This window comes from Camelus bactrianus, unplaced genomic scaffold, assembly GCF_048773025.1.
Source record: "Camelus bactrianus isolate YW-2024 breed Bactrian camel unplaced genomic scaffold, ASM4877302v1 HiC_scaffold_41, whole genome shotgun sequence".
NCBI classification, from domain to species: domain Eukaryota; kingdom Metazoa; phylum Chordata; class Mammalia; order Artiodactyla; family Camelidae; genus Camelus; species Camelus bactrianus.
Window position 1 is genome coordinate 4,552,737 of NW_027413957.1, and position 27,442 is coordinate 4,580,178.

The 27,442-nt window shown below is 43.5% G+C and overlaps 1 protein-coding gene across 4 annotated transcripts; it reads left to right on the forward strand.

Moving 5' to 3' along the window:
* The first annotated feature begins 1,441 nt into the window (after window positions 1–1,441).
* LOC141576851 (ryanodine receptor 2-like) lies at window positions 1,442–26,167 on the forward strand. 4 transcript variants are annotated; one of them, XM_074360203.1, is made up of 8 exons: window positions 1,462–1,590; window positions 12,732–12,796; window positions 16,896–17,101; window positions 17,774–18,074; window positions 22,392–22,491; window positions 23,160–23,256; window positions 24,940–25,014; window positions 25,763–26,167. In XM_074360203.1, exons 4-8 carry the CDS (start codon window positions 17,949–17,951, stop codon window positions 25,803–25,805), a joined length of 441 nt encoding a protein of 146 aa, XP_074216304.1. In that variant the 5' UTR covers window positions 1,462–1,590; window positions 12,732–12,796; window positions 16,896–17,101; window positions 17,774–17,948; the 3' UTR covers window positions 25,806–26,167. The 4 variants fall into 4 exon arrangements, with proteins under 4 accessions (XP_074216305.1, XP_074216304.1, XP_074216306.1 ...); XM_074360205.1 differs by lacking the exon at window positions 16,896–17,101; XM_074360206.1 differs by lacking the exon at window positions 12,732–12,796 and having other exon boundaries at window positions 1,463–1,590.
* Window positions 26,168–27,442: the final 1,275 nt, after the last annotated feature.

Below are 27,442 nucleotides of genomic sequence, written 5' to 3' on the forward strand. Positions count from 1 at the left end.
AGCTTAAACCTATTTTGAAATCCTTTATTATATATAAATCCTTATAATAAAGGATTTCAAAATAATATACTGCAAAAACATTATTCAGCTACCAAATTATCAACAAATGAAATGTCTGACAACATATTCTGTTGGCCAGCCTCTAAATAATGATGCATTCTCAAGCATTGCTGATGGGAATGAAAAATGGTACAACACTATGGAGGGGATTTTGCAATACCTAATGAAAGTATACACACGGTCATCTTATAAATTCAGGAATCCTATTTCTAATAATCTGTCCAAAGATACAATGGCATAAACATAAAATGTTATATTTCATCTTTATTATACGAAAAAATTAAAAACAAGCATGTGTATGCAAGTAAAAATTCTGCTTTATAATTTTGAACTTGGAATCATGTATATATTTTACATAATTCAAAGTGAAATAAATAAAATAACCTAATATAACAATTATTAAAATTGAAAATAATGAAATGAAACCTATCTACGTATAAACTTGGTGGCATAATCCCACTACGAGGAATCATATTTGTGCAGTAAACCTACAATATTTTGGCTCTGTTGCTAGTAATGTATAGCCTGCAGTTAAAAAACAAACCTTTAGATAAATCTTAAGTTTCACATATTAAACTCATTATTTAAGTATTATGAATATGGCTATGTTGAAGTATTAGTATTCATGTGTGGGTACGTAGATATCAGTAAATTGAAATAAAATCAATTAGTTACTGTGTTCCTTTTAATGTCTTAGGAATTAAGTTTTCAAGTGGAAAAGAGGTACAATTATAAAATCTAAGTAGTCAAATAAATTTTACAATGTTGAATTTCAAGGTTCTCTAAAAAATGCATATCTCCAACTTTGTTCATTGAAGTGTCCTACAAGCAATGGCAACCCAGAAAGACAAGCACCCCAAATACCCAGATGATAGTCTCTAAATAGAATTCTGTACAATTCTTAACTGTTATCGCCACTAATATTTGAAATATTATAACCTCAAACAATGGCCTCCATTCTCTCTCTCCCCTTCTCCTTCTGGAACTCTGACTAGATGGTTGAAACCTCACACTCTGTACCTCTTCATTTATCAGTAGGCTGAGTTAAATGCATCGCTTGAGTTTCCCTGATCTTGATGATTTGAACTTATTGTCTGTAAAGTGGCCAACTTGTAGATATAAAGTTTCGAACAATTATTTGGTTTTTTTTCACTGTGCACTGACTAGCACCAAGATAACTTTTTAAGAAATCCTGAAATAAGAGATTTATTTTTAACTCTTCCATCCCTCTTCTCTCTGTCCCAGGGCTAATGCCCCACAGCCACGGCCCCCGCCAGACCCTGATCGGTACCGCTCGGCCCGACTCGCCACAACCCGAGCAGCAGGAGCACGAGCACGAGGGTCCACGCTTCCGGCGGGAGGATGAGGGGCGCGCGCGCACGCGCCGATGCGCCTGCGCAGACGCGGAACAGCCCGAACTTGAAGAAGACGGGCGGGAGCCAACTGCTCCCGGAACAGCTCCTGGAGGAGGAACGCGGCCTGGGGTCTGGGCCGCCGCTTGCTGCCGCCGCCGCTGCCTTCGCCGAGCCGGTAAGGGGGAGCTTGGAGGGGGCGCGCAGGTCGGGAGCCGGCGGGTGAAGCCTGGGCTGCGCTCGCGGGTAGCGGTGCGTAGGTGAGGCCCGGGCCTCGCGACCCGTTAGGACACTGAGGTGGGTCGGGGGCCACCGGGTGGTTCGTGGTGCCCACTTCTTCCCGCTCATTAGTAGTACGGGCGCCTGTTCGTTGCCGCTTATACCCGGGGGGGGTAGCGGATGCCGCCACCCCAGGAGGTGGGAGGGCACCGGGCAGCCAGGGAGCACGTCCAACTGGCCCTCAGGCCATGGCCTGTTCCCAGGAGGCGGGTGCGGTGCTGTCAGGGTGCGGGGGCGGCGGCGGCGGCGGCAGCGGGGAGAGGGGTCTACCCTTGGGAGCCTGTCAATTTCCTCCCATCTCTCCTGCGTCCTGTCCTAGGGGCAACTTTTGCTGTCCAGATTTGCAGGGCCTATGTTGCAGGTCATTTCTGCCCCTGGGAGATGAGGAGGTGCTGTCAGGGTGCGGGGGCGGTGGCAGCGACAGCAGGAAATGGGAGCAAATTTCCGCTCAAGCATAGGCAGCCCCAATCCTGCCATTGCTGCTGCTGCTGCTGCTGCTGCTGAGCCCCCCCCCGCCCCGACCACACCCTGCCTACCTCCCAGGAGCAGGCTGACAGGGGGAGATTCTTTCCAGGAAGCCAGGGCAGCAGAGGCTGCCCCCCCCGGGCCAGGCAGCGGGGGAGTTGGGAGGAAGTTGACTGGCTCTCCCAGGGCAGCCCCCCTCCCCGTCTCTGCCTCTGCCTCTGCCTCTGCCTGCTGTCCATTCTGGGCGGGGCTGCCCCTCCCTGCCGGCAGCACCATCAACCACCCAAGGCCCACTGGCGAGTGGTGTGCACCCTGGTACCACCCTGCCCCATCAGCTGAGACGAGGCACTGGGTGGTGGGGGGAGAAGTGGGGGGGAGTAGGGGTGGGGGCAGGGCGCCCGGGCGAGAATTGGAACTGCGTCCAACCCCCACCCGGGCCCAGGAGCCTGGGACACAGGGCTGTGTGCCAGCACTCTGCCCGGGATCCCTGGCTGGCTGGCTGTCGCCATGGTGATGGGAGCCCAGACCATCCTGCCCCCCGCTGGTTGAGGGGTGAGGGGGTCAGCTGGGGGTAAGGTTGCACTCCGGGTGAGGGAGGATCCCGCGGTGAGTGGGCACAGGCTGAGGGGTGAGGAATCGCTGGGAGTGGAATTGACCCGGCTGAGGGGTGAGGGGGACCATCTTGGGATGTTGGGGGTCCTGCAGTGAGGCATGAGGGGTGAGCTTGCGGCGTGGGGGCCAAAGGTTACTAGCGTGGTGGAGTGTCGGGGCGGGTACCTCGGTGTGAGAGGAAGTCCCATTTCGGGGGTCCTGTGGGAGACTTGGGGGCTTGGCTGTAGGTGGGGGGGGCATTCACAGGGTTTGGGAGGGAAGGCGAGCAGGGGGAGTGGGGCTAGGGGGTGTGGCCTGGCCCTGAGCTGTTCGAGGTTTTGGTTGTGTCAGGACCAGTAGGTGATGGGATGGGGGTGTTAAGGATGGAGACCCGGTGGGGCGGGTAAAGGGATGGGCCCTCCGCCCCACTGTCAGGCCCTTGCCCCCAGCCCCCAGCCCGGCACCAGTGCCCACCTCCCGAAAAACAGGAGTTGCACCCCGAGCGTCCGCGCTGCGGGCGGGAGGAGGAGGGGCGCGCATGCGCGTGGACGCACAGACACGCCGACCGGACCCGCCCGGAGCGTGTGAAAGCTGGGCGGGAGCCTAGTGCTCGAGGACCAGCTCCTGGAGGAGGAACGCGGCCTGGGGTCTGGGCCGCCGCTTGCTGCCGCCGCCGCTTGCTGCCGCCGCCGAGCGTGTGAGGGGGCGCTTGGTGGGGGCGCGCAGGTCGGGAGCCGGCGGGTGAAGCCTGGGCTGCGCTCGCGGGTAGCGGTGCGTAGGTGAGGCCCGGGCCTCGCGACCCGTTAGGACCCTGAGGTGGGTCGGGGGCCACCGCGTGGTTCGTGGTGCCCACTTCTCCTTCCCGCTCATTAGTAATAGGGGCGCCTCTTCATTGCCGCTTATACCGGGGGGGGGGGCGGTAGCGGATACCTCCGCCCCAGGAGGTGGGAGGGCACCGGACGGCTAGGGAGCACGTTCGACTGGCCCTCAGGCCATGGCCTGTTCCCAGGAGGCGGGTGCGGTGCTGTCAGGGTGCGGGGGCGGCGGCGGCGGCACCGGGGAGAGGGGTCTACCCTTGGGAGCCTGTCAATTTGCTCCCACCTCTCTTGCGTCCTGTCCTGGGGGCAGCTTTTGCTGTCCAGATTTGCAGGGCCTATGTTGCAGGTCATTTCTGCCCCTGGGAGATGAGGAGGTGCTGTCAGGGTGCGGGGGCGGTGGCAGCGACAGCGGGAAATGGGAGCAAATTCCCGCTCTAGCATAGGCAGCCCCAATCCTGCCATTGCTGCTGCTGCTGCTGCTGCTGCTGAGCCCCCCGCCCGCCCCGACAACACCCTGCCTACCTCCCAGGTGCAGGCTGACAGGGAGAGATTCTTTCCAGGAAGCCAGGGCAGCAGAGGCTGCCCCCCCACCCCCCGGGCCAGGCAGCGGGGGAGTTGGGAGGAAGTTGACTGGCTCTCCCAGGGCAGCCCCCCTCCCCGTCTCTGCCTCTGCCTCTGCCGCTGCCTGCTGTCCATTCTGGGCGGGGCTGCCCCCTCCCTGCCGGCAGCACCATCAACCACCCAAGGCCCACTGGCGAGTGGTGTGCACCCTGGTACCACCCAGCCCCATCAGCTGAGACGAGGCACTGGGTGGTGGGGGGAGAAGTGGGGGGGAGTAGGGGTGGGGGCAGGGCGCCCGGGCGAGAATTGGAACTGCGTCCAACCCCCGCCCGGGCCCAGGAGCCTGGGACACAGGGCTGTGTGCCAGCACTCTGCCCGGGATCCCTGGCTGGCTGGCTGTCGCCATGGTGATGGGAGCCCAGACCATCCTGCCCCCCGCTGGTTGAGGGGTGAGGGGGTCAGCTGGGGGTAAGGTTGCACTCCGGGTGAGGGAGGATCCCGCGGTGAGTGGGCACAGGCTGAGGGGTGAGGAATCGCTGGGAGTGGAATTGACCCGGCTGAGGGGTGAGGGGGACCATCTTGGGATGTTGGGGGTCCTGCAGTGAGGCATGAGGGGTGAGCTTGTGGCGTGGGGGGCCATAGGTTACTAGCGTGGTGGAGTGTCGGGGCGGGTACCTCGGTGTGAGAGGAAGTCCCATTTCGGGGGTCCTGTGGGAGACTTGGGGGCTTGGCTGTAGGTGGGGGGGGCATTCACAGGGTTTGGGAGGGAAGGCGAGCAGGGGGAGTGGGGCTAGGGGGTGTGGCCTGGCCCTGAGCTGTTCGAGGTTTTGGTTGTGTCAGGACCAGTAGGTGATGGGATGGGGGTGTTAAGGATGGAGACCCGGTGGGGCGGGTAAAGGGATGGGCCCTCCGCCCCACTGCCAGGCCCTTGTCCCCAGCCCCCAGCCCCCAGCCCCCAGCCCCCAGCCCGGCACCAGTCCCCACCTCCCGAAGAACAGGAGTTGCAGCCCGAGCGTCCACGCTGCGGGCGGGGGAGGAGGGGCGCGCATGCGCGTGGACGCACAGACGCACCGACCTGACCCGCCCGGAGCGTGTGAAAGCTGGGCGGGAGCCTAGTGCTCGAGGACCAGCTCCTGGAGGAGGAACGCGACCTGGGGTCTGGGCCGCCGCTTGCTGCCGCCGCCGTTTGCTGCCGCCGCCGTTTGCTGCCGCCTCACCTGCCGCCGCCGAGCGGGTGAGGGGGCGCTTGGTGGGGGCGCGCAGGTCGGGAGCCGGCGGGTGAAGCCTGGGCTGCGCTCGCGGGTAGCGGTGCGTAGGTGAGGCCCGGGCCTCGCGACCCGTTAGGACCCTGAGGTGTGACAGAGCTGAATTAAGTGAATACCTGTAAAAAATTGAAAAGTGAACACCACTTTCCTTTGTAGATCTGAGAATGTGATTTATGTTTTTGAAGATAGTCTGTTACAGTGTGTCAGTCTGTGGTCTACAGCTTAATGTCCCAGTCATGCGTGTATGTACATATATTGATTTTCATATTCTTCTTCATTAAATGTTATTACAGAACATTGAATATAGTTCCATGTGGTATCCAGAAGCAATTTGGGGTTGTTTTTTAATATCTTTTCCTAAATTAATTGAGAATTTTTTTAGAGGAGTTTCAGGTTCACAGCAGAGTTGAGCAGAAAATACAGAGTTCACACATAACCCTCTCCACCCACATATATATACTCCCCTACCCTCAACATCCCTCATCAGTGTGGCATATTTGGTACAAACGATGAACCAACATGGACACACTATTATCAACCAAAGTCCGTAGTTTACATTAAGGTTCAATCTTGATGTTGTACATTTGACAAATGCATAATGACATGTAGCCACTATAGTATCACGTAGAAGTGTTTAATCACCATAAAAATCCCTTGTGCTCCATCTGTTCATTCCTCCCTCCCTCTCACTAAACTCCTGGAAACCACGATCTTTTTATTGTTTCTGTAGCTGTGCCTTTTCTAGAATGTCATTTGGTTGAACTCGTACAGTTTGTAGCCTTTTCAGACTCACTTTTTTCATTTAGTAATAGGGTTTTTTAGTTTCTTCCATGTCTTTCATGGCTTGATAGCTCATTTCTTTTTTTTTTTTTACTGCACATATATGTTTTAAATTTACATATATATGCTGTTCATTATTTATAAGGATGTTTAGAGCTTTAGCTTTTTAAATTTATATAGTTATCAAAGGAATAAAGCCAACCACAAAATAAGAATTAATTAAAAAAGATACACACACCTTGCTATTAGCAGCAACATTATTTATGATTGCCAAGATATGGAAGCATCGTAAGTGCACATGAGTAGTTGAACTGATAATGAAGATACAGCATGTATATATATCTATATCTATATGATGAATGTAATGTAAGAAATATGTATATATATGTATGTATGTATGTAATGGAATACAACTCACCCATAGAAAAGAAGGATATTTTGTCATTTGCAGCCCTTCATTCACGTTTTTTTTTTTTTCACTTCAAAAGCGAGAATTTTATAACCGGCATGAACATTTCCATTACATCAAAAACATCAAAATACCTAAAAATAAACTTAAGGAAGGAGGTTCCCTATACTCCAAACACCAAAATGACACAAAGAAATGAAAAGATTTCTTGTGCTCCTGGATTGGAAGAATCAACACTATCAAAATGGCCACACTACCAAAAGCAATCCATAGATCCAATGCAACCCCCATCAAAATACTCACAACATTCCTCACAGAACTAGAACAAAGAATTCCAGAATTTATAAGGAGCCACAAAAGACCCCGAACAACCAAGGCAGTTTTTTGTAGGTCTTTTTTTTTTTTTTCCCCTCTTTCTTCTTTTTGTTCTCTTTTCTTATGGTTTGATGACGAGAGAAGTTGTAACATCTGTTGTAAAGCTGGTTTTGTGGTGCTGAATTCTTGTAGCTTTTGTTTATCTGTGAACCTTTTGACTTCTCCATCAAGTCTGAACCAGAGCCTTGCTGGATAGAGTGTTCTTGGTTGTAAGTTTACCCCTTTCATCACATTAAATATATTATACCACTTCTTTCTGTTCTGTAGAGTTTCTGCTGAAAAATCAGCTGATAAACTTGTGGGAATTCCCTTGTATGTTATTTGTTGCTTTTCTCTTGCTGATTTTAATATTTTCTTCTTATCCTTAATTGTTGTCAATTTGATGACTATGTGCCTTGGTGTGTTCCTCTTTGTGTTGACCCTATGTGGTCCTCTCTGTGCTTCCTGGACTTGGGTGACTGTTTCCTTTCCCAAGTTGGGAAAGTTTTCAGTGATTATCTCTCCAAAAATTTTCTCAGGTCCTTTCTCTCTGTTCTCTTCCTAGGACCCCTATAATGCAAATATTAGAGCACTTCATGTTGTCCCAGAGTTCTCTTAAACTATCTTCATTTCTTTTCATTCTTTTTTCTTTTTTCTGTTCTGAAGTAGCGATTTCCACTAATCTGTCTTCCAATTCACTGATCCGTTCATCTGCTTCATTTAGTCTATTCTTGGTTCCTTCTAGTATATTGTTCATTTCAGTGATTTTATTCTTCAACTCTGTTTGGGTATTCTTTGTCTTTTCCAACTCTACTAAAAACTTTGCTCTGTGCATCTGTACTCCTCTTGAGTTCTCTGAACATCTTGGCCATCATTACTTTAAACTGTTTCTCAGATAAATTGCCTATCTCCTCATCACTTATTTCTCCTACTGGGATTTTATCTTGTGCCTTGGCCTGGGAGATGTTCCTCTGCCACCCCATCATCTATTTTTCTGTGTGTTTGTGGGCTCCTTCCACAGGCTTTGGGATTGTTGTTTTCTTATTTTTAGTATCAGCCCCTGGTGGGTGATGCTGGACTAGAGGCTTATGCAGGTTTCCTGGTAGGAGGAGCTGGTGCCTGCCCACTGCTGAGTGAAGCCTGGTCCTGGGCCTCTGGTGGGTAGGACTATGTCTAGAGGCCTTTGCAGCTCAGGAAGTCTGCTGATGGGTGGGCCTGTGTTCCCACCCTATATGTTGCTTGGCCTGAGGCTTCCCTCCAGGCTGTTGGGTGGGGCCAGGTCTTGGTGCTAATGGTCCGATCAAGATGTCAGCCTCCAGGAAAGCTCATGTAGATGAACACTCCCATAATGTCCATCACCAGCTTTTATGTCGTCTGGGTGAGCCACAGCCATTCCCCACATCCCCAGGAGACCCTCCAAATCCAGCAGGCAGGCCTGGCCCAGGTTCTTACGAAATCACTGCCACTGCCCTTGGACCTGGCGCACGTGAGTTTTCGTGTACACTTCCTAAGTGAATGGAGTTTCCATTTTCCTGAGTCTCGTGGGGCTTCTGGAGCCAAGCTCCACTGGCCTTTGAAACCAGATGTCCTGGGGTCTCCTCGTCTTCCCAATACAAGACCTAGACTGGGGAGCTTGACGTGGGGCTTAGAGCTCTCACTCCTGTGGGAGGGCCTCTGGGACTTCACAAATCTTCAGCTTGTGGGTCACCCCCCCCAGGATGCATGGAGACTGATTATATGGTGAGCACACCCCTCCTACCTTCCTGCTGTGGTTCCCTCTTTATGTTTCCAGTTGCAGAAGATCTTTTTTGCTAGGTTCCAGTCTTTTTTTTTGATGGTTGTTTAGCATTCCATCGTGGATTCGTTGTAGTCGCGAGGAGAGGCGAGCTCGTGGTCCTACCACTCTACCATCTTGACTGGAAATCTTTTTTTATCTCTTTTTATATATAGTGGTTAACATTTACAAATCTCAAACTCTCAAATTATCCTTTCTGCCCCCTTTCCCCCGGTAACCATAAGATTTGTTTACCTGTGTGCGAGTCTAGTTCTGTTTTATAGATGAGTTCAATAGTGTCTTCTTTTTCCTTTCTTTCTTTCTTTTTTTTTTCAGATTACACATATGAGTGATATCATATGATACTTTTCTAATTTAACCATCACTGGAATGAACACACTGCAGCAAATAGTTATCTAATACAGGGGTTGTCATGCTTTGTCTGTAAAGAGCCAAATAGCAAATACTTTCAGCTTTGTGGGTAATACATTTTTTTGTTAGAGCTAGTTACTCTTGAAACATTGTAGCATGAAAACAGCTATAGCTAGTATGTAAACGAATGAGCATGGCTGTGTTCCAAAAAAAGTGTTATTTATGGACACTGAAATTTGAATTTCTTGATTTTTATGTTTATAAAATATTCTTATGATTTTTTCAACCATTAAAATATGTAGAAGACACTCTTAGTTCATGCTGTACAGAAACAGGCAGTGGGCCAGATTTGGCCTGTGGACTATCATGTGGTCTATCCATAATATATGGAAAATATGTTCCTGATGAAATTGCTAGAATGCATACTATAGGAGCAATAGTCAAAGATATAATAGGAGAAAAAAAATCTGCCTGTAGGTTAAATGTACTTACCCTATCCTCAGTTGGGAAAGAAGATACTCTGACTGGAGCTATTAGTGAAGATTTATGAAAGTAGAGGCATGGACTTTGGGAAGTCTTGACAGATGGTAGTTAATCAGTTAATTAATGTGTTTGACATATGAATGAAGGGGAGAATAAATGAGTTCAGTATAAAAATAGGTGAATAGAGTGTGATGTGGAAGGACTCATGTCATAAGGAAGATGAGGACAAAGGACAGAGAAGAAGCAGTGTCCGGGAATTCCCAATTGTTCTGCTGAGCTCAGACAGGGCTTCAAATGCCAAGCAATCAGCAGGACTGTATTTGAAAGGCAAAGAGCGCTACTGAAGGCTTTAGGACTATGGATTGCATTATTTCCTGTTCTGTTACTATCAAAGGTAAGCAAAGCCAGACACCAGTTAAAATGGTCAGGACAGATTTTAATCAGTACTATACTATTGCAGTGGGGAAGAGAGCCCAGCATAAACTGAACTCAGAAACAATTGTCAGCATCCAAGAAGTGGAACATTACAAAGGGGTCCTCAGTGTAAATGCTGATGAGGCCAGCTGGGTCTGCTGGCTGGCAAGTATTGAAGGGAGTTGGAGACAGGGGCTCCATCCTTCCTGGTGATCACATTTCAAAGGCATGGCTTTCAGGTACTTAGGAAAGACACTCGAGTTGTAGGAGATACTAGTCTATCTGAAAGGGACAGAGGAAGGAGTCACAGTTGTCAGGCCTTTTTAGTAAATGCTAAGGCAAATGAAATTCTCTTGGCAGCCTTCAGCTTTCTCATACAGGCCCTTTCTGGTTGGGGATTGGTTAGAGTCATTCTAAGGATGTGGCCTTCAGCTATTAGAAAACATGTTAGTGTTTAAGTCTTTTAATGTGAATTGGGTAGGGGTCAGGGATGGGCAAAATCATTTTTGTTGAGAGTCTGTGGGTTTTTTTAGGCCAAGGTTGAGGCCTCATGGAGAAGAGGATTTGGAGGAGCCTGGTGAGAATTTGATCAGGGAGTGAATCTTTGTCCTCCCATGCTGGTTTGTGTATTTGGACATGCATAAACTTCCCTGGGGGTACAGTCAGTCCAGCCTGATTGAGTTTACTGAGAGATAGCCTGCTTTTGGGTGTGCACTGTTCTCTCCCTTCCTGAAACGCCCTTGTATAGTTTTTGCTCCTGAGGGAAGCCTGCTCACCCTCTAGGCAGCTGTCAAATATCTCTTCCTTTGCGAGGCCCTCCTGCATTTATTTGCATCCCCCTCCTCCCTTCCCCCATTCAAGCATAATGAATTGCTTTTTCTACTGCATCTCTTGTTGCTAAATCGCATGACCCTTTAAATTTACTTTCTGAAACTATTATGAAATAATAAGCAGGAAAGCACCTGCAGGCAGAGGCGGCATCTCATCTGTCTTGTATCTCAAGTGCATAATAACACTTTTGAGGGAAGTAGATGACTAATAAATGTTGGTTGACTTTTGACTGATTTTCCTCCTTTGGAATGATGACCTAATTAATATTGATGTGTCAGTTTTGATAGTGCGCTAATTAATTTGGCTTTAAAAAAATTCCTACTGTATCTTCCAATGAATGCACAGGCATTGTCTTCCTGCTTCAAGAAATTAATTTAATGTCTTTAATGTTCCAGAGTAAGTATTCATATTTGTGACTGTAATAATGCTTAATCCTATACAGATTGAAGGTGGAATTGGTCCCATGCATTTTCAGTGATAGTTAATTTACTACTTTATGTTAAGAATAAAGGCAATATGAAAAGGCTACCTACTATAGAATTCCAACTCTGACATTCTGGAAAAGGCAAAACTATGGAGACAGTAAAAAGATCAGTGGTTACCAGGTGTTACAGGGAAGGTGGGATGAAGAGGTGGAGCACAGAGATTTTTAGGGCAGTGAAACTATTCTGTGTAATATTATAATGGTGGATACACATCATTGTACATTTGGTGAAACCCGTAGAATGGACAGCACCAAGAGTGAACTCTAACGTAAGCTATGGGCTTTGGGTGGTAATAATAATGTTTCAGTGTAGGTTCACTGATTGTAACAAATGTACCACTCTGGTGTGGAAGGCTCTGTATGGGTGTCAGTGTGTGTGTATGTGTGTGTGGTAGGGGGTATATGGGAACTCTCTGTACTTTCCACTCCATTTTGCTTTGAACCTAAAACCGTTCTAAAAAGTAAACTCTATTTAAAACACATACAAACAAAAAAGGATCTGAAAATTTTGTCAGTAGGGAAATTAATAATCAAATTGTACTATATTCAAACAAGGTTATACTGCACACAGTGAAAATATAAACATACATATCAACAAGAATAAATTCCAAGAACATAGTTTTGGGCAAAAGTTAAAAATTACAAACATATGTATTATGATACCATTTATATCATTTTACAATATGAAAAGCAATTCTGTAATTAGTATTAGAATATAGACGTGTAATATTGTTGTGAAAAAGTGCCCTTGAATGAGAAATTGTAAATTCAGCAGAATGGTTACTACTGTTTTGGGGAAGCAAACAGAATAAAATCAGGGCTGGGCACCCACCTGGTTGAATTCACTTATGTATGTAATAATTTGTTTTTTAGTTGAGTGTTGAAACATGGGTGTTTATTATAATACTTTCATATTATTTTGTACTTCTGAAGTTCTCCATTAGAAAAGAGTTAATGGAAAATGATACTTTATTTGTAGCCAGAACATTTAAAAAACTAATCAGTAAACACTCAAGTAATTAATCTGGGAAATTCTGATGTTATGAATAATAATTTTTTGTCTTGTTAGATTTACATTTTCAAGGTCATGCCTTAAAAGCCTGCAGCAGAAATTGCTTTACTGGGAGTTACTGTCATTCAGGGTTTAGTGTGGGGATAAGACAGTCACCTTGGCATTCAGGAAGATGGGAACAGAGAGGAGCTAAGGTTAGTAGCACTAGAGAACTACACTGCAACTCTGAGGGCTCACTGGGGGCAGTTTGGACTTGGTGACTGAAGTTTGCCACCAGTCTTTCAGTTCATAGGCCTCGATTTGCATAAAACATACGCCCTACATTGAGTGTCAGGATTTATCCCATCTCTCATTCTCATGGAGATGCTGACATTCCGTGCGTAGCTTTCCTCTCTGATTTTTCCATTGTCTCTCGGTATTTTTTCAGTACCTTGTTCCAAGGAGCTGCTGCCAATCAAGTGCACCTGAAATGAAGCTGACTTGCTTTCCTGGGTGAGTCAGGATAAGCTAAGTCATGCTTTTGTAAGAAAAAAAAAATGAGTCCCCCTCCCTCAAATCCCAGTGGTTTAATTTGTGTGCATGCCGCCTGCCCAATACCGATTACTTGTTTGTCAAAGAGAATCAGTTTAACAGCGTCAGAAACACCAGAATGGTATTTATACCTATTGGGGCTTACAGGGCATGTGGCCAGGGTCCATTATTGGCATAATACCTGTTTCTCAGTATCTTCAGCTGCAGAATGTCTGAGGTAATTGTACTTACCTTACGCTATCATTATAATGACTATAGGAAATAAATAAAAAGTTCTTTGAACAGCATCCTCTGTAAGTGTACAGTAAATGTAACCAGTGGTTTTTACTGTTTATTATTATTAATTAGGATGCCGTTCAGTTGTTTTCCATCACTGAAGAAAATTACATGTGAATAGATTCTAAAAATGAGTTTGGATAGATTTCTAGGAGAGTTTCTTTCTCTTAAAGTTAATTACAAGTCAACATAACCTATAAACAGTGTTGTGGATTTTATATTTTCAGAAGGGACAGAGTTTGAGTCAGTTTGGAGATTTACTGGTTTTCAGTTAGAAAGGATTCTCTCTCTTTCAAATTTCATGTGTTCTGTGAATTTTTGAATGGTTGTTAATTATTCATGTAACAAGTATTAATTGAGCACCTAGTAAATTTTAGGCTCTAGGGACTAAATGGTGAATAACACACACTCCCTACTGTTGTTGAACTTTCATGCCTGGAGTGGAGACAGAAAATCTATCTTCATTTACATGTCATAAATGGTATCTGGGTACAAGATGCTAATGGAACCCACAGGAAGGTCACCTTACTCAGTCTCAGGGTTTTGGGTTCAGTGGTGCCTACGTCAAGCCCTGAGGAATAAGTGCAGTTATCTACAGGGAGGACACAGGGATCGGCAGAGCATGGCTATACAGAAAGCATGTTTACTGGATAGGTCGCCCCGCTCTTACAAGCTCCGTGTGTTTGAGTTGTCTTCGGGTGTGCTCTTTGTACAAACACATTTAGTAACAGACTCACTTCTCATAAATACAGAGCTTATCTACTATGTGAGACGTATTTTTAGGGTTTAGGTCAGTTTTCTAAGGGTAATTGAACACATTTGGAATGATTTTTGAATGGAATCAACTTTTGACATACGGTTTTTAAAATATTGACATCTTATATCCATCGAATACATTACTTTTCATTATTATTTACTCAAGGAGTTGACTGCTTGCATTGAATGTCCCCCATTTTTACTTTTGATGAATAAAGTGAAATAGGTAGTATTAATAAGCAATAAATTAAATAGACTAAAATCAATAAGGGAGTAAATTTACTAGTACAGTGTGAAATAATGACTCTCCTTACATATCTAAACATAAGAAATGGTGAGCCCTGTGTTCTAAACATTTGTTGCAATTCATGTTTAAATTTTTTTGTTGTTCATTTTTGGTTTAGAGATGCTCTCAAGTAATTTTCCACCAGTGCTAATGAGTGTACTGTTAGCAACTTCCAGATCTATCAGAGTTAAGTAACAGGCTTTTAGGAATAACTTTAATACTTTTTTCTTACTTGCTTAATATTTGATGAATAAAAAGTGAGTTGAATTAAAATATAAATATTACTGACCTTAGGTGGATGAAACTGATGACCCATTAATGTTTAAAGTATGGGTTGATGGTCAGGAAATCTTACTTTATTAACACAGTATATATTGATATTGCTTTGGTGTGGGAGGTACCTGGATTGGCAGCATAGTATTTGTATTGTGAGGTCAATTGATGAAATAGAATGTAATACAACTTAAAATATTGAGCCACCTCTAAATTTCAAAAAACTTTTACGACTTTAACATCATAGTAGCTGTATATTTATTTGCTGTCTACTGAGAAAATGAAACATGACTAAAAATACTATTATGAATTCAGAAACACTATTATATATTTAAATAAAATGTTTTATTCGATGAGTCAAATTTAAACAAAATATATGCAATTGCTTATGCATACACAGACATATATATGGATAGACAGACATTTTCAGTGTGTAAATCATTCAGTATCAGACAGTGCTTCTGGAATATATGGTGGTTTCACTTATTCTTTCTTGTAATCTATAATCCCAGGCTCACAGGTTGGCAACTTCTGAATTATAAGTTGAAGATTTCAAGAAGAGTTGATTAACCTGGGGCACAAAGTCTTTGTGAGAAGAGTTAGTGAAATAGAATTAGAGTATAGGTTTTTTTTTTTTTTTTTTGGACAAAGAAATGACTTAAGTAAAATTTTCTTTTAGAAATTATATTTACAATGTTTGAAACAAAAATGGAGGGGGAAAGCCAGAAGAACGGAGGGAGGATTACTTCCTATAAGTACTACTTCGTATAAGTATAATGTGATGAAAAATGTGATCTGTCTTAGTGCGAGAGGGATGGGGTCCAGAAAATTTGGAGACCAAATCATAGGAGCAGACCTTGGTGATACATTTCACATTGCCAGCAAAATTCACATGAAGTTTAGATTAAATTCCTTAAATCAGAGAAACATAAGATATGTTTTAGATAAGGTAAAGAGACATTGAGGTATGGGTTATCTGCATTTTAATTATTGACGGTGCAATAATCTATAATATATAATTAATATCATGTAGGGTTTGATGGTACTATAACTTCTGGAATAGTTCATGCATTGTAATGTAACATTTTAATATTCTTTACTGCCTCAGATTTCCATGAAAGTTGCCTAAGATAAATGTTTACTTGAGATCTTTTAGTAAATGATAACTTTCCTTGAAAAGGAAAAAAAATCAATGCCATGAAATTCATAGTTTTGTTACGTTTAAAGTCACTTCTTTAAATTCATTCATTTAATAAAAGCTTTATTGAGTGCCTACTATGTGCTAAGCAATGTCCCAAATTCTGGTGATAGAGCAGTGGTTGAGACAGAGTTCATCTGGTGGAGAATGACAGAAAAGAATTTAGTTAACAGTTAGTGATCATACTGTGGAGGATAAGGTGGTGGTACATGGCAGGATGACTCCATTAGATTGGTTTGGTCATAGAAGGCCTCTCTGACTATTGAATAGACAGAAGGAAGCAGCCATTGGATGTATGGAGGAAGGAACATTGTAGATAGAAGAGATGGTGCAACGACTCTAAACTGAGAATGAGAATGGATTGTTCCCAGATAAGAAAGAGTCTGGTTGGAATCTAGCAGGTGAAGTGGGCAAGTGACATGAGATGAGGACAGAGAGATCGACAAGGGCCAAATCATTAAGGGCTTTGCAGGCCAGTATAAAAGATTTGGGTCTTATTTTAAGTTCAATAGAGAGCTATTGGGCAGTTGTAAGCAAGTGTGTTACACAGTTTATGTTTCTAGTTTTTGTACTGGGAGAGAGGGTTGGAGAAGATGAGAAATGACAGAGCTTGAACTGGGTGGTAGTCAAGGCAGTAGAAGGAATCGGGTTCAGAATCGTTACTGCATTGGATATGAGAGGTAAGGGAAAAAGGAATCAAAGATTTTTGGATTTGAGTGTATTGTTGAGATGAGGAAGATGGTTGAAAGGCATAGAGAAAGGAAAACATTAATATTAAGTGTACTCTTTTGATTGTGCTGGGTTTATGATGTCAAGTGGAGATGTCAAATAAGCAGCTTAGTCTCAAGCACTAAGGAGAGGTCAAGTCTGATGATGGAGATTTGAGAATCACTGGGTTATATTATGGCATTAAAAACCAAAGGCTTGGGTGAGAACTCCCTGGAGGAATTTGTGGTTATAGAAGAGAGAGAGGCTTAGGTCAAGCACTTACAACATTTAAAGGTAGGTCAGAAAAGAATGGCTCAGCAAGGGAGACAGTTGTTTTTTTTTTTTTTTTTTTGTCTTCTAAGAATATAAAAATCTTTCTTAGAATCTTTATTCTCTGAATAAACTAGAAGACTATTCTGTGAGTTTAATAATGCACAAAGCCATTGGGTACTAAAATGTAAATACCATGTACGGTTGAATTTTAATGGTAACTATTTTGTTACTGCAAAAGTTGAAAAGTGCATGATGAACACAAAATCACACTTTTGGAAATTATTTAACAGGTGAACATATTTGGGAAAAGTAAAGAATGTAAAAGGAGCAAAACAGTTGTGAAAAAACACAAACGGTAAAAGTCAAGATATTATAGTACTATTCCTTATGTGGGAGAAGAAGGAAAAATGAAACTAATAGAAAACTCCATCCCAGAAATACCTGAGAGGAGGAAGGAGGCTGACGTGCAAAGAAAAGGAGGGAAACATAAGAGAAGGTAAAGCTATGAAGCTGGTCCATAGATTTAAATAATTAGAGGGAGGGCTGGCGGTAATCTTTGTGCGTTACCCCAACAAACTGCAGGAACAGGTAAGGCATTAAACATGGTGTGTTTTAACACCAGGTGATGACTTCTGTGAAAGTTAAAATCACCACCTGCCATTTCTATAACAGTCTACCTACAGAAAAGTAAGGTAAAGGTGGGTATTAGGTTTCGAGACTTCTAAAACCCAGTAAGACTAGGTATTTCAAACAATTTAAAAGCGTTTTTAGTAGAATCCCATCAATTGGGAGCATAAAGTACTGGTTTCATTCAGTTAAATTTGAAGACGTGTAGCCTCCACCTGAAATATCAACAATAAGTTCAGTTTTGAAGTTTCTTTTTTTTTAATATGTAATGACTTTAAATTTAAAATTAAAATTATTTTAATTAAAGTATAGTCAGATTACAATGCTGTGTTAGTTTCTGCTGTACAGCACAGTGATTCGGTTTTATGTATATTCCTTTTCACTTTCCAATTTTTAAGTTTCTTAGTGTAAAAGTATTCTGGAACTTCTATTGAGAATTTCACTGTGAGAGAGTATTCATAATACCTTGGAAGCCCTCAAGTATTAACTTTGTAGTTGGCTTCCTTTAAAAGGCCAGAAAAGAAACCATTTTTCTTTACAGGTTTTAACACAAGTAACAGCGCTACTTCTGACGCATTTGAGTCCTCTGCTCCTTCAGAAGAAAGGCGGCCCTTAACCAATCAGACGAGTCCTTGCGGTCACCTGACAGCGGACACGCGTTCTCATGGGGGGGGGACTCTGCCGCCTTCTGGCCGCCGGCGCGGTGCTCGCCTCAGATGTGGAAAGACCGAGAAGGCGCGTCCCGACCTGGGGAGCGTGCGGATTCTGACAGGACTGTCGCCGGCGCTGGAGGTGTTGCCGCAGTCGTGGATATGTGGATACGCATTTCCCTCATGTTAAAGGTAAGGGCGGTGCCGGAGGCGAGGAGCGGTGTTCTGGTCTCTACAGATGTGGTGAGCGGAAGCGCCGTGGGGCTGCTGTGGCTCCGGCTTCCATCCTCCTCCCCCGTCTTCGGGTCCCCTCCCCAGTCTTTGGTCCTCCCGCATCTTCAGGTCCCCCCCCACCCCGTCTTGGGACCTCCTCTCCAGTCTTCGGGTCCCAGAGGGCGCGGCCTTCCTGACCCGGGCCTGGCCGGCTTCGTTCCGCTGGCCCCCCGGGCCTGCGTTAGCCTCGGAGGAGGTGCCGCCGGCGCGCTCGGGGTGAGCGGGGCCAGCTTTCTGTTCGGAGGACGGAGGACGGTTTAGTAAGAGCACTGCGAGCTCGTTTTGTGTCATGTGTGCGACTCTGATGGACTGGTCAGTACGGGTATGAGGGCCTCGGAGACACTTCTCGTGGGCAAAATGGGCAACATTTAAACTAGTGTTCCCTTAGAGTTCTGATTTTGGTTGCCTGGATCTACATAGGTTTTGCTCTCAGCTCGGAGTTCGTCGTAAATTTTGACTTTTTATTTTTTATTTTTTTCCTTTTCTATTTCCTCCTCTTTGTTCTGCTGGTGGAATTGAGTTATCGTTGACTAGATAGTTTTTGCCCGCTTGTGGCTTTCAGCAAGTGACTTGCTTGTGTGTCACTAATAAGAATCAAGGTTGTGGAGGGAGCAGTTAAGCACCCAGAGCCCCTGCGCCGCTCCTGAAGGGTCCTTGCTGCCCTGTTAGTGTGTAAATTCTAGAGCTGCATATTTCAGCCTAAGGCCAACTTTGCTTTCAGCCTCTGGCAACATCTGTTTCTGCTTTCAGGACAGCACATCTTTGTCTCAGTAATGGAAACCGTTACTGCAGTCCAAATATTCAGTACCACAGGCTGATGATTTTTTCTTCAGATTTCCTTTGTTGTTTAAGTGGCAAAATTCGGTAGAAGCATCCAAAATAGTTATGCCCAGAGGATGTTTTCTTGAGAAGAGTGGACATGGTGTAGATAACTTTAAATGGTGTAATACGATCTTAAGGACTTTTTTTTTTTTTTTTACTATCTCCAACAGACTGAAATTTTTCTACTTTTACAGTTCCGTATTTATTACTTATCTTTAAGCTTAGATATGATTTGAAAATTGCATTTTAACCCTCCTTCTCCTCCTATTATGTTCTCACTGCAGTAGCTCCTTATTGCCTGAAGTATACAGTCCTTGGTCTGACACCTGTCTTGTCTGAGGGCCTGTCTCTCACTCTCTTTCTGAGTTTATGCTATAAGCCTCAAAGAGGAAGCTCTCTGCTGTACTTGATGTTCCCATATCTCTGCCCCTTTGGGTACCATTCCCTTAATTAGGGGGACCATTCCCTCTTAGAGGGCCAGGGAGGCCCAGGCCACTTCCAGTTATGAGGTTTCTGGTATATTAAAAATGAAAATCTCCAAAATAGTTTCTAAAAGTTTTGATATGTCTTATATACTTACACTTAGCCCCTTAACATCATTAGCATTGTTAACCTCAAACCCAATGTACATACGGATTTACTTGGAGACAGCATCTCTGAGTATGTAACTGTGAGGCCCAGGCCAAAGGGTCCTACTGGCTTCTCGCATGCCTCACCCCACAGGAATCCCACATCTGCTGGGGAACTACCACCTGTCCTCACGGCCCAAAACAGGGAACTCTGTTCCAGTTAGGCTGGCTGAAGTGATCTGTTCTCCCAGTTCTTACAGCACTTTGATTACAGTTCAGCTGGCATTTCCAAAATACTGACTCACAGCATTTTGTGGATGTATTTTACCTTTCTTGATAACAAGCCCCCTTGGGATGGGGATTGTGCTCTATTAATATTCAGCACATGCTTTACACATAGTATATTCAGGGAACCAGGATGAATTAACAGATCTGTTTATCATAACATGGCGTGAGCTTTCACCTGAATTCAGTAGTAAAAATATAAGCGCTGGTATTTTGAGTCATCTTCTGATGGTTTAGTGAAATCCATATGGTTTTACAGGTTTGTATGTGTGTGCGCTTGTGTTAGGTCATTAAAATAGGAATATTTATGGAATAACTTAAAATACATTTTAAAGCTTATGCTCCTTTGATTTTAAAGGTTGTGTTAACTCCTCCACATCCTTGTTTATTGAGTACCCTGCTTGGTGCTGGGAGTTCAGTTGTGAGCCTGTGTCAGATAACTTACAAGAGGCAGCAAGAAAAAGACACTCAACAATCACGTTGTGTAATGAGGGCCATGAAGGAGAATGTGTTTTCTTATTTGTGGAAGCAGATGGCATATGATTAACTTGTAAGTAGTTAAAGAGTTTTAGCATATTGGAAAGAAATTAATTCAATAAAGGCATCTCAGCCGGGATTTGCACAGGATTGACAGGCCGAGGTGAAGGGGATGTTGTGAAGAGGCAGAGAGCTGTTTGAGAGGAGGAGGTGGAAGAGCCGGTTGTTGCTAAATCTCATGCATCCACTGGCAAACTTTCAATCTTACTGATTGGAAAAATTATTGATAAGATAATGGTATGTATGTCAACTGTCAGAAACTTCTTTGGTCTTGTTTTTAAGAGAAAGAAAATGAAACCCCCATATTTGCTGGTGCCTTGAGGTTAGCATATTTAGGCAGAAGAGACCGTTGGAGTTGAAAGGCCTGTAGCGGGAACCAGGATGACTCTTCATGCTGTGACTGCCCTTCATCTAACTAGGAAGTCGGATTTCTGGGAAAGTTCTGGCGCAGTTAATCTTTAAGAGCTTAGGCAACCATCGGCATTGGAAAGTGTTGTAGGAACACTGTAGGAGTAGTGGTGATGTTTACTGAGATGACTCCAAGGAAACAGGTGGTTGTGCTCAGAGTGTCTGAAACTCTTGCAGTGGTCAGGTAATAGTGAAATAAGCACAGCGTTTGGTGTTACTCATTGTTTTGTTTTTCTTATCATTTCAGAACTCATGTATTATGGCTCTCAAAGATACAAAATATGATATTCTTTTAATACATTTGTTTTTAAGAAGGAACATCTGAAATCGGCAATATCTGAATTTTGAAGGAAATTTATTGGCCTCAGTTTTGATACCTCTTGGGCAATATTGCCATCTAATGACTGTTACATCAAATTGTAGATAAAAGTTCCCAAAGAACCCTATAAAATTAAGACATCAGTCCAGTAATTTTACCTATTTCATTGTCAAAACAGTGTCACACCATGATATGTAGAAAACTTAAGCCTCTAAAACAAAATAGTCTGTTTTAACAAATAAATGTATGATAGTACATTCATTTATGTGTTTTCTTTTTTACTTGAAGTATTGTTGATTTGCAGTGTCATATGGCATAGTGATTCAATTATAAATATGCATTCTTTTTCATTATAGGGAATTATAAGATATTGAATGTAGTTCCCTGGGCTGTATAGTAGGACCTTGCTGTTTATCTATTTTATGTATAGTAGTGTGTATCTACAAATCCTGAACTCCTAATTTATCCCTCCCCACCTTTCCCCTTGGGGAACCTTAAGTTCATTCTCTTTGTCTGTGAGTCTATTTCTGTTTTGTAAATAAGTTCATTTGTATCACTTTTTCTGGATTCCACATATAAGTGATATCATATAGTAGTATTTTGCTTACTTTGTCTGGCTTACTTCACTTAGTATGACAATTTCCAGGTTCATCTGTGTTCCTGCAAATGGTATTTTTTTTATTTTATTGCTGAGTAGGATTCCATTGTATAAATACACCACAGTTTCCTTATCCAGTCATCTGTCAGTGGACATTTAGGTTGTTTCCATGTCTTGGCTATCGTAAATAGTGCTGCTGTGAACATTGGGGTACATGTATCTTTTCAGATTAGAGTTTTTTCCAGACATATGCTCAGGACTGGGATTGCTAGATCGTATGGTAGCTCTATTTTTATTTTTTTAAGTAATCTCCACACTGTTTTCCATAGTGGCTACACCAAACTGTATTCCCACCAACAGCATAAGGGGGTTCCCTTTCCTCCACACTCTCTTCAGCATTTCTCCTTTGTGAACTTTTTAATCATGGTCATTCTGAATGGTGTGAGGTGATTCATTTGTGTGTTTTCTGTTAGTGGCTTAAGTAGTAACTCTTAGAATGAAGCTGAAAAATACATAATATCAAATATGAACTCTAATTTTTTTTGACCAGTCTCTTAGTTTTTGAGGGATGGGATTGAAATAGATGTTGTCTATGGACATTTCCAGATCTGTGATGTTCGGTTAGAATTGCCAGGAGCACTTACATGTGAAGAGTCACCCTGAGCCTGAAGTGATGCCTCGTTTTGCCTCTGATGCAGCACTTGTCCTACGGCAATGGCAGCTTACACGTGGATGCCGCCTTCCAGGAGATCCTCTGGAGCGTGGCCCCCATCAGCTCAGGAAGCGAAGCAGCCCAAGGTAAAGACACCACGGCAGTGAGGAGGCTGTTCCCTTGATGCAGAGTTGACAGTCATCCCTGGAATGATGATAATGAGCAAATGCATTAGAGCTCTTTGTGTCAAAGTAGCCTGTAATGCAGATGCGTGACATTAAAGACTCTCATGTAAATTGTTACTTAAAAGGGAAGTTTGTGTTAAGATCTATCCTTCCTTATTTTTACATTTGTTTATTTGTGTGTATTTTACACGTGAGCTTTCTAGGGGTTATTTTCTCCAATGTTCTGGCCTCAGGATATTGCTCATTTAGGCTAATGTCGAGATGTCTCATCCTCCGGGGTGCGGGACTTAGACCCGGAGCACAGCAGTGCCTGCGCTTCAGGGTTTCCAGGGAAATAGCTCTGTTCTGATCATTCTCACTTAGATGGTCCAGAATTGAGCCTATCCAGGCTTGTCTGTTCAGTGGAGGGTCTTTTGAGGCTACAGTCATGGATTCTAGACTTGGGAGCCCAGAGCTCAGAGATAGAAGGCAGGTGGCAGCACCTGTGTCTGCAATTTTTCCCAGTTACCTAAGCCTCACTAGGCTTCTGGATCTTTGACTATGAAAATAGAAGGCTGAACCAGGTAATCTGTCCATCTGTCAGCATCTGACCATGACTGTTCCAATGTGACTGGTTTCGATCTTTCCAGGGTATCTCATCGGCAGTGACGTCCTCAGGTTGCTTCATGGACACATGGACGAGTGCCTCACTGTCCCCTCAGGAGAACATGGCGAAGAGCAGCGGAGGTTGGTACCTGAGCCCAGAGCCTGGAGCCTCGCACCTTCTTGCCTTGACACAGTTCCTTAAGTTCAGGATGTGTCTCGTCAGGCCATTTGCATAATAGAAAGTGGGCCACTAATGTTATCTGTCCACTAAAGTGATCCATTTGCTGGCCTCCTCTGAAGTTTTTACTCATGTTATGTTTTGATTCCCTGTCAATAGAATTGATGAAAATTTTTGTCCAATTAAAACATGGTAAGAAGCATTGAATGAAGTAAACTAAGTGGGAGGAGTGAAACATTCAGCTACTTAAAACCTCATTAAATGTTCATTAGTTTCAATTAATCTTCTTTCTGGAATGTTCAGTCTCATACTCAGTTTCAAAATCAGAGTTCTCAAATGGCCCAGAGGTTCAGGTCCTTTTTATGTTGTCTTCTATTTACTGACATAGAAGATAAAATTGACCACTGTCCCTAGTAGTTTATGTGATTTTAATTCCTCTCTCATGTTAATCTCATTTGGCATTGGACCAAGACTGCAGGGGTCTGGATCATGGGGGAAAGTGCACAAAGTGACTGAAAAGATAAGAAGAGATTTTTTCCCCCAGACTTAAAAGACATTCTTATGGAGCAAATGGATGCCCATAGGGGGAAAAAAGAACAAAAAGAAAAGATCAAAAGAACCGCAGCCTAAGCCTCACACTTTATACTAACCCTAATTCAGATGGGTCATTTGTGTAAATGTAAAACACAAAACTATAGAACATTTAGAAAAACTCTTGGAGATCACAGTTTTAAAACTTGACATAAAAAACATGTCCATGAAAGGAAAATATTGATAAACTGGATCTCACCAAAATGAGAAAGTTTTGTTCTGTAAAAGCCCCTGTGAAGAGGATGAAGTGTGAGGCCCAGTGGAGAGGGAGGCAGTGGGTCCTCGGGAAGTAAGCGGTACATGCACAAGCTTTGGTTTCCTTAAAGCAACCTTAAGGGATTGGTACAGAGACCAGTTTAGGTTTAAGTATGTACATTACTTAGCATCACGTCTGGCATATTAACAGCCTGTTTTAATGAGAGCTTTGGAACTTGGGTGTGTGTGATGCACATCCAGAGAAGTTTCTCTTTGTGTGTGTGAGACTGTTCTGTTGATATTTATATTTTTCTGTCTCACCATTTAGCAGATTGTTATATTAAAACATTAAAATTAATGGGTTCTTACATGTCTTCTAAATGTTTTAAATATCTGGAATAGAATTTAGAACTTCAAATAACCATATGCATGTGTTGAAATATAATATATTAAACTACACCTGAACTCATAGCTGAGTGCTTCTGTGGACTGAAATTAGATGGGTAAGGTGAATGTGTTCACTGGAGGGAGGGGAGAGGGAGAGAAAGAGAGTGAGGGAGGGGGGAGGCAGGGAGGGAGAGGAGAGGGGAGGGAGAGAAGGCCAGGGGGAGGGAGAGAGAATGAACGGGATTAGAGGGAATAAAAGAGGAGAGGATGTGTTTAAATCAAATGTGTATTCAGATCACTGTTGTTATTATTTTGCTATTTTTATTTCCAGTTATATTCTCTCCTACCAAAAAGTATAGCTTTTACTGTTTATCCAAAGACTTCCCATTTGTTCCTCTCTTTAATTGGCTTGAATAAATAGAGTCCAAGAATGAAAAGTTAACATTTTGTTTTGTTTTGTTTTGTTTTAACAGAAGTGTTCACTACGAAGTTGGTGCTGTATCTGTTCACGCACATTCCCTGTGGAGGCTGGAGACACTGAGGGTTGCGTAAGTAGAGCTTGGTGCATCCCATGCTCTGAGGGTGCAAAGTGCTTCTGCTGCTCTTGTGCTTTTGTGTAAAATGGCCACGCTGATGGCCAGCTTAAAGACTTAAACATGTAGACAAGACACTATAAACCTTTTAGAAGAAAACATAGGCAAAACATTACCTGACATACACCTCAGCCATGTTTCCCTAGGGCAGTCTACCCACACATGAGAAATAAAAGCACAAATAAATGCACAAATGGGACCTAACTGAACTTACGAGCTTTTGCACAGCAAAGGAAACAATAAGCAAAGTAAAACGACACCCTATGGAATGGGAGAAAGTATCTGTAAATGATTTGACTGACAAAGGCTTAATTTACAGAAAATATAAACAGCTCATAAAATTTAATAACAAAAAAAAACCCAATCCAAAAATGGGCAGAAAACCTAAACAAGCATTTCTCCAATGAAGACTATAAATGGCCAATGGGCACATGAAAAAATGTTCAATATCACTAATTATCAGAGAAATGCAAATCAAAAGTACAATGAGGTATCAGCTCACACCAGTCAGAATGGCCATCACTCAAAAGTTCATGAATGATAAATGCTGGAGAGGATGTGGAGAAAAGGGAACTCTCCTACACTGTTGGGGGTATGTAGTTTGGTGTAGCCATTATGGAAAATAGTATGGAAATTCATCAGAAAACTAAAAATAGACTTACCCTATGATCCAGCAATCCCACTTCTGGATATGTATCCGTAGGAAACTCCAGTGCGAAAAGATACTTGCATCCCAGTATTCATAGCACCACTATATACACAGTCAAGACATGGAAGCAACCTATAGAAGCAACAGATGACTGGATAAAGAAGATGTGGCGTATTTCTACAATGGAATACTACTCTGCCATAAAAAGGGATAAAATAATGCCATTTGCAGCAACATGGATGGACATAGAGATCGTCATTCTAAGTGAAGTGAGCCAGAAAGAGAAAGAAAAATACTGTATGATACTACTGATATGTGCAATCTTAAAAAAAAAGACACTAGGAATTCATCTACAAAACAGAAAGAGACTTGCAGACTTAGTAAATAATTGTATGGTTGTATGGTCACCAGGGAAAGGAGGTGGGAAGGGATAAATTTGGGAGTTTTAATATATAGTGGCTAACATTTACAAATGTTAACCACTATATATAAAGATAGATTTAAAAAATGCTTCTTCTGTATAGCACAGAAACATATGTTCAGTATCTGGTAGTAACCTGTAATGGAAAAGCTGCTACAACCACCAACTGAGGAAGGAAGAAAAGAAAGGAGAGGTAGTTATCCCGGGCTAGAGCCCAGTCCTGGGAAAGTCCTTGACTGCTGCTGATGCTGCCCCCTCAATGCACTGCGCCCTCCTCCCAGGAGCAGGCTGACATGAAGACATGCATGCTGTGAACCTGGGGCAGCAGAGGCCGCCCCCAGGACAGGCCCTAGGACAGATGGGAGCTAGTCCACCTGCTGAGGGAGGGCAGCACCCCTCCCTGTAGCCGCCCTCTGACTGCATGGTGCCTACCTCCCCGTGGCCTCTGTAACATTGCTTTTGGTTTTGTTTTTCCATAGGAAGAGCTAAGCATCTCCCTTCTGGCTGTGGCTTCACACTTAGAACAGCAGTGCCTACCCCAAGATTATGCACAGAGTTAGTATAGTTACTAAAAGGGCTTCATTTTGTGCATCTCATCATTAATCCATCTGGATTTTCCTCTCAAAATGCAAAAATGCGAATTCATGTAGAAAATAATTCACCAGTCCCTGCTTCAGATATGTAGGCAGACACAAAAAGCCACCTTTTGTATGAATACTTTGATAGGGAATCTCCAGGATGGGTGGAGAGAGAGAGAAAGAGAATGGGGATTAGGCCTTGTCTTGGGCTGGGGGAGGGAGGACATGGGTTGTGATTTGGATACAAGCTTTTACGTTGAGGAAGGAAGTAGTCTGAAACCAGACAGTGGTGTTGGTCTCACAGCATTGTAAATGCATTTAATGCTCTTGAATTGCACAATTTAAAATGGAAAAAGGCTGAACTTCATAATTGTAAACTTAAACCATAAAAATAGAGTATACTGTAATAGAAATATAAGAAATCTGACTCCATATTAGATATGCTCTTTTGGCTTAAACACTGCCTTGTTTTCTAGGCTTAGTCTTGCTAGCTCTGCACCTTTTGTAAAACAATGTTGCCTTTAGCCTGAAATAGACAGGAGAGCCTATTCTCAAGGCTCTGACCTTGAAGGATATTAACCCTTTTGCACTAACATAAAGACAACCATTTGCAGTATAGAAAATAACATTTATTTTGTTAGAGGTTTTACAGGGCCAGCATGACCTGACCAACGTGGACAGCTGCAGACCAAGTTAATGGCAGACTTACGTCCTGGAGAACCATCTTCCCCAAGT

What these genes read in the sequence shown, in the direction of transcription:
- LOC141576851 (XM_074360204.1), top strand. Translation starts at nt 17,949, where the DNA reads ATGTGGAAAGACCGAGAAGGCGCGTCCCGACCTGGGGAGCGTGCGGAT. An exon ending in AGGAAGCGAAGCAGCCCAAG is followed by an intron (nt 22,492 to 23,159) that starts GTAAAGACACCA and finishes CGATCTTTCCAG; the next exon opens with GGTATCTCATCGGCAGTGAC. An exon ending in CTGGAGACACTGAGGGTTGC is followed by an intron (nt 25,015 to 25,762) that starts GTAAGTAGAGCT and finishes ATGTATCCGTAG; the next exon opens with GAAACTCCAGTGCGAAAAGA.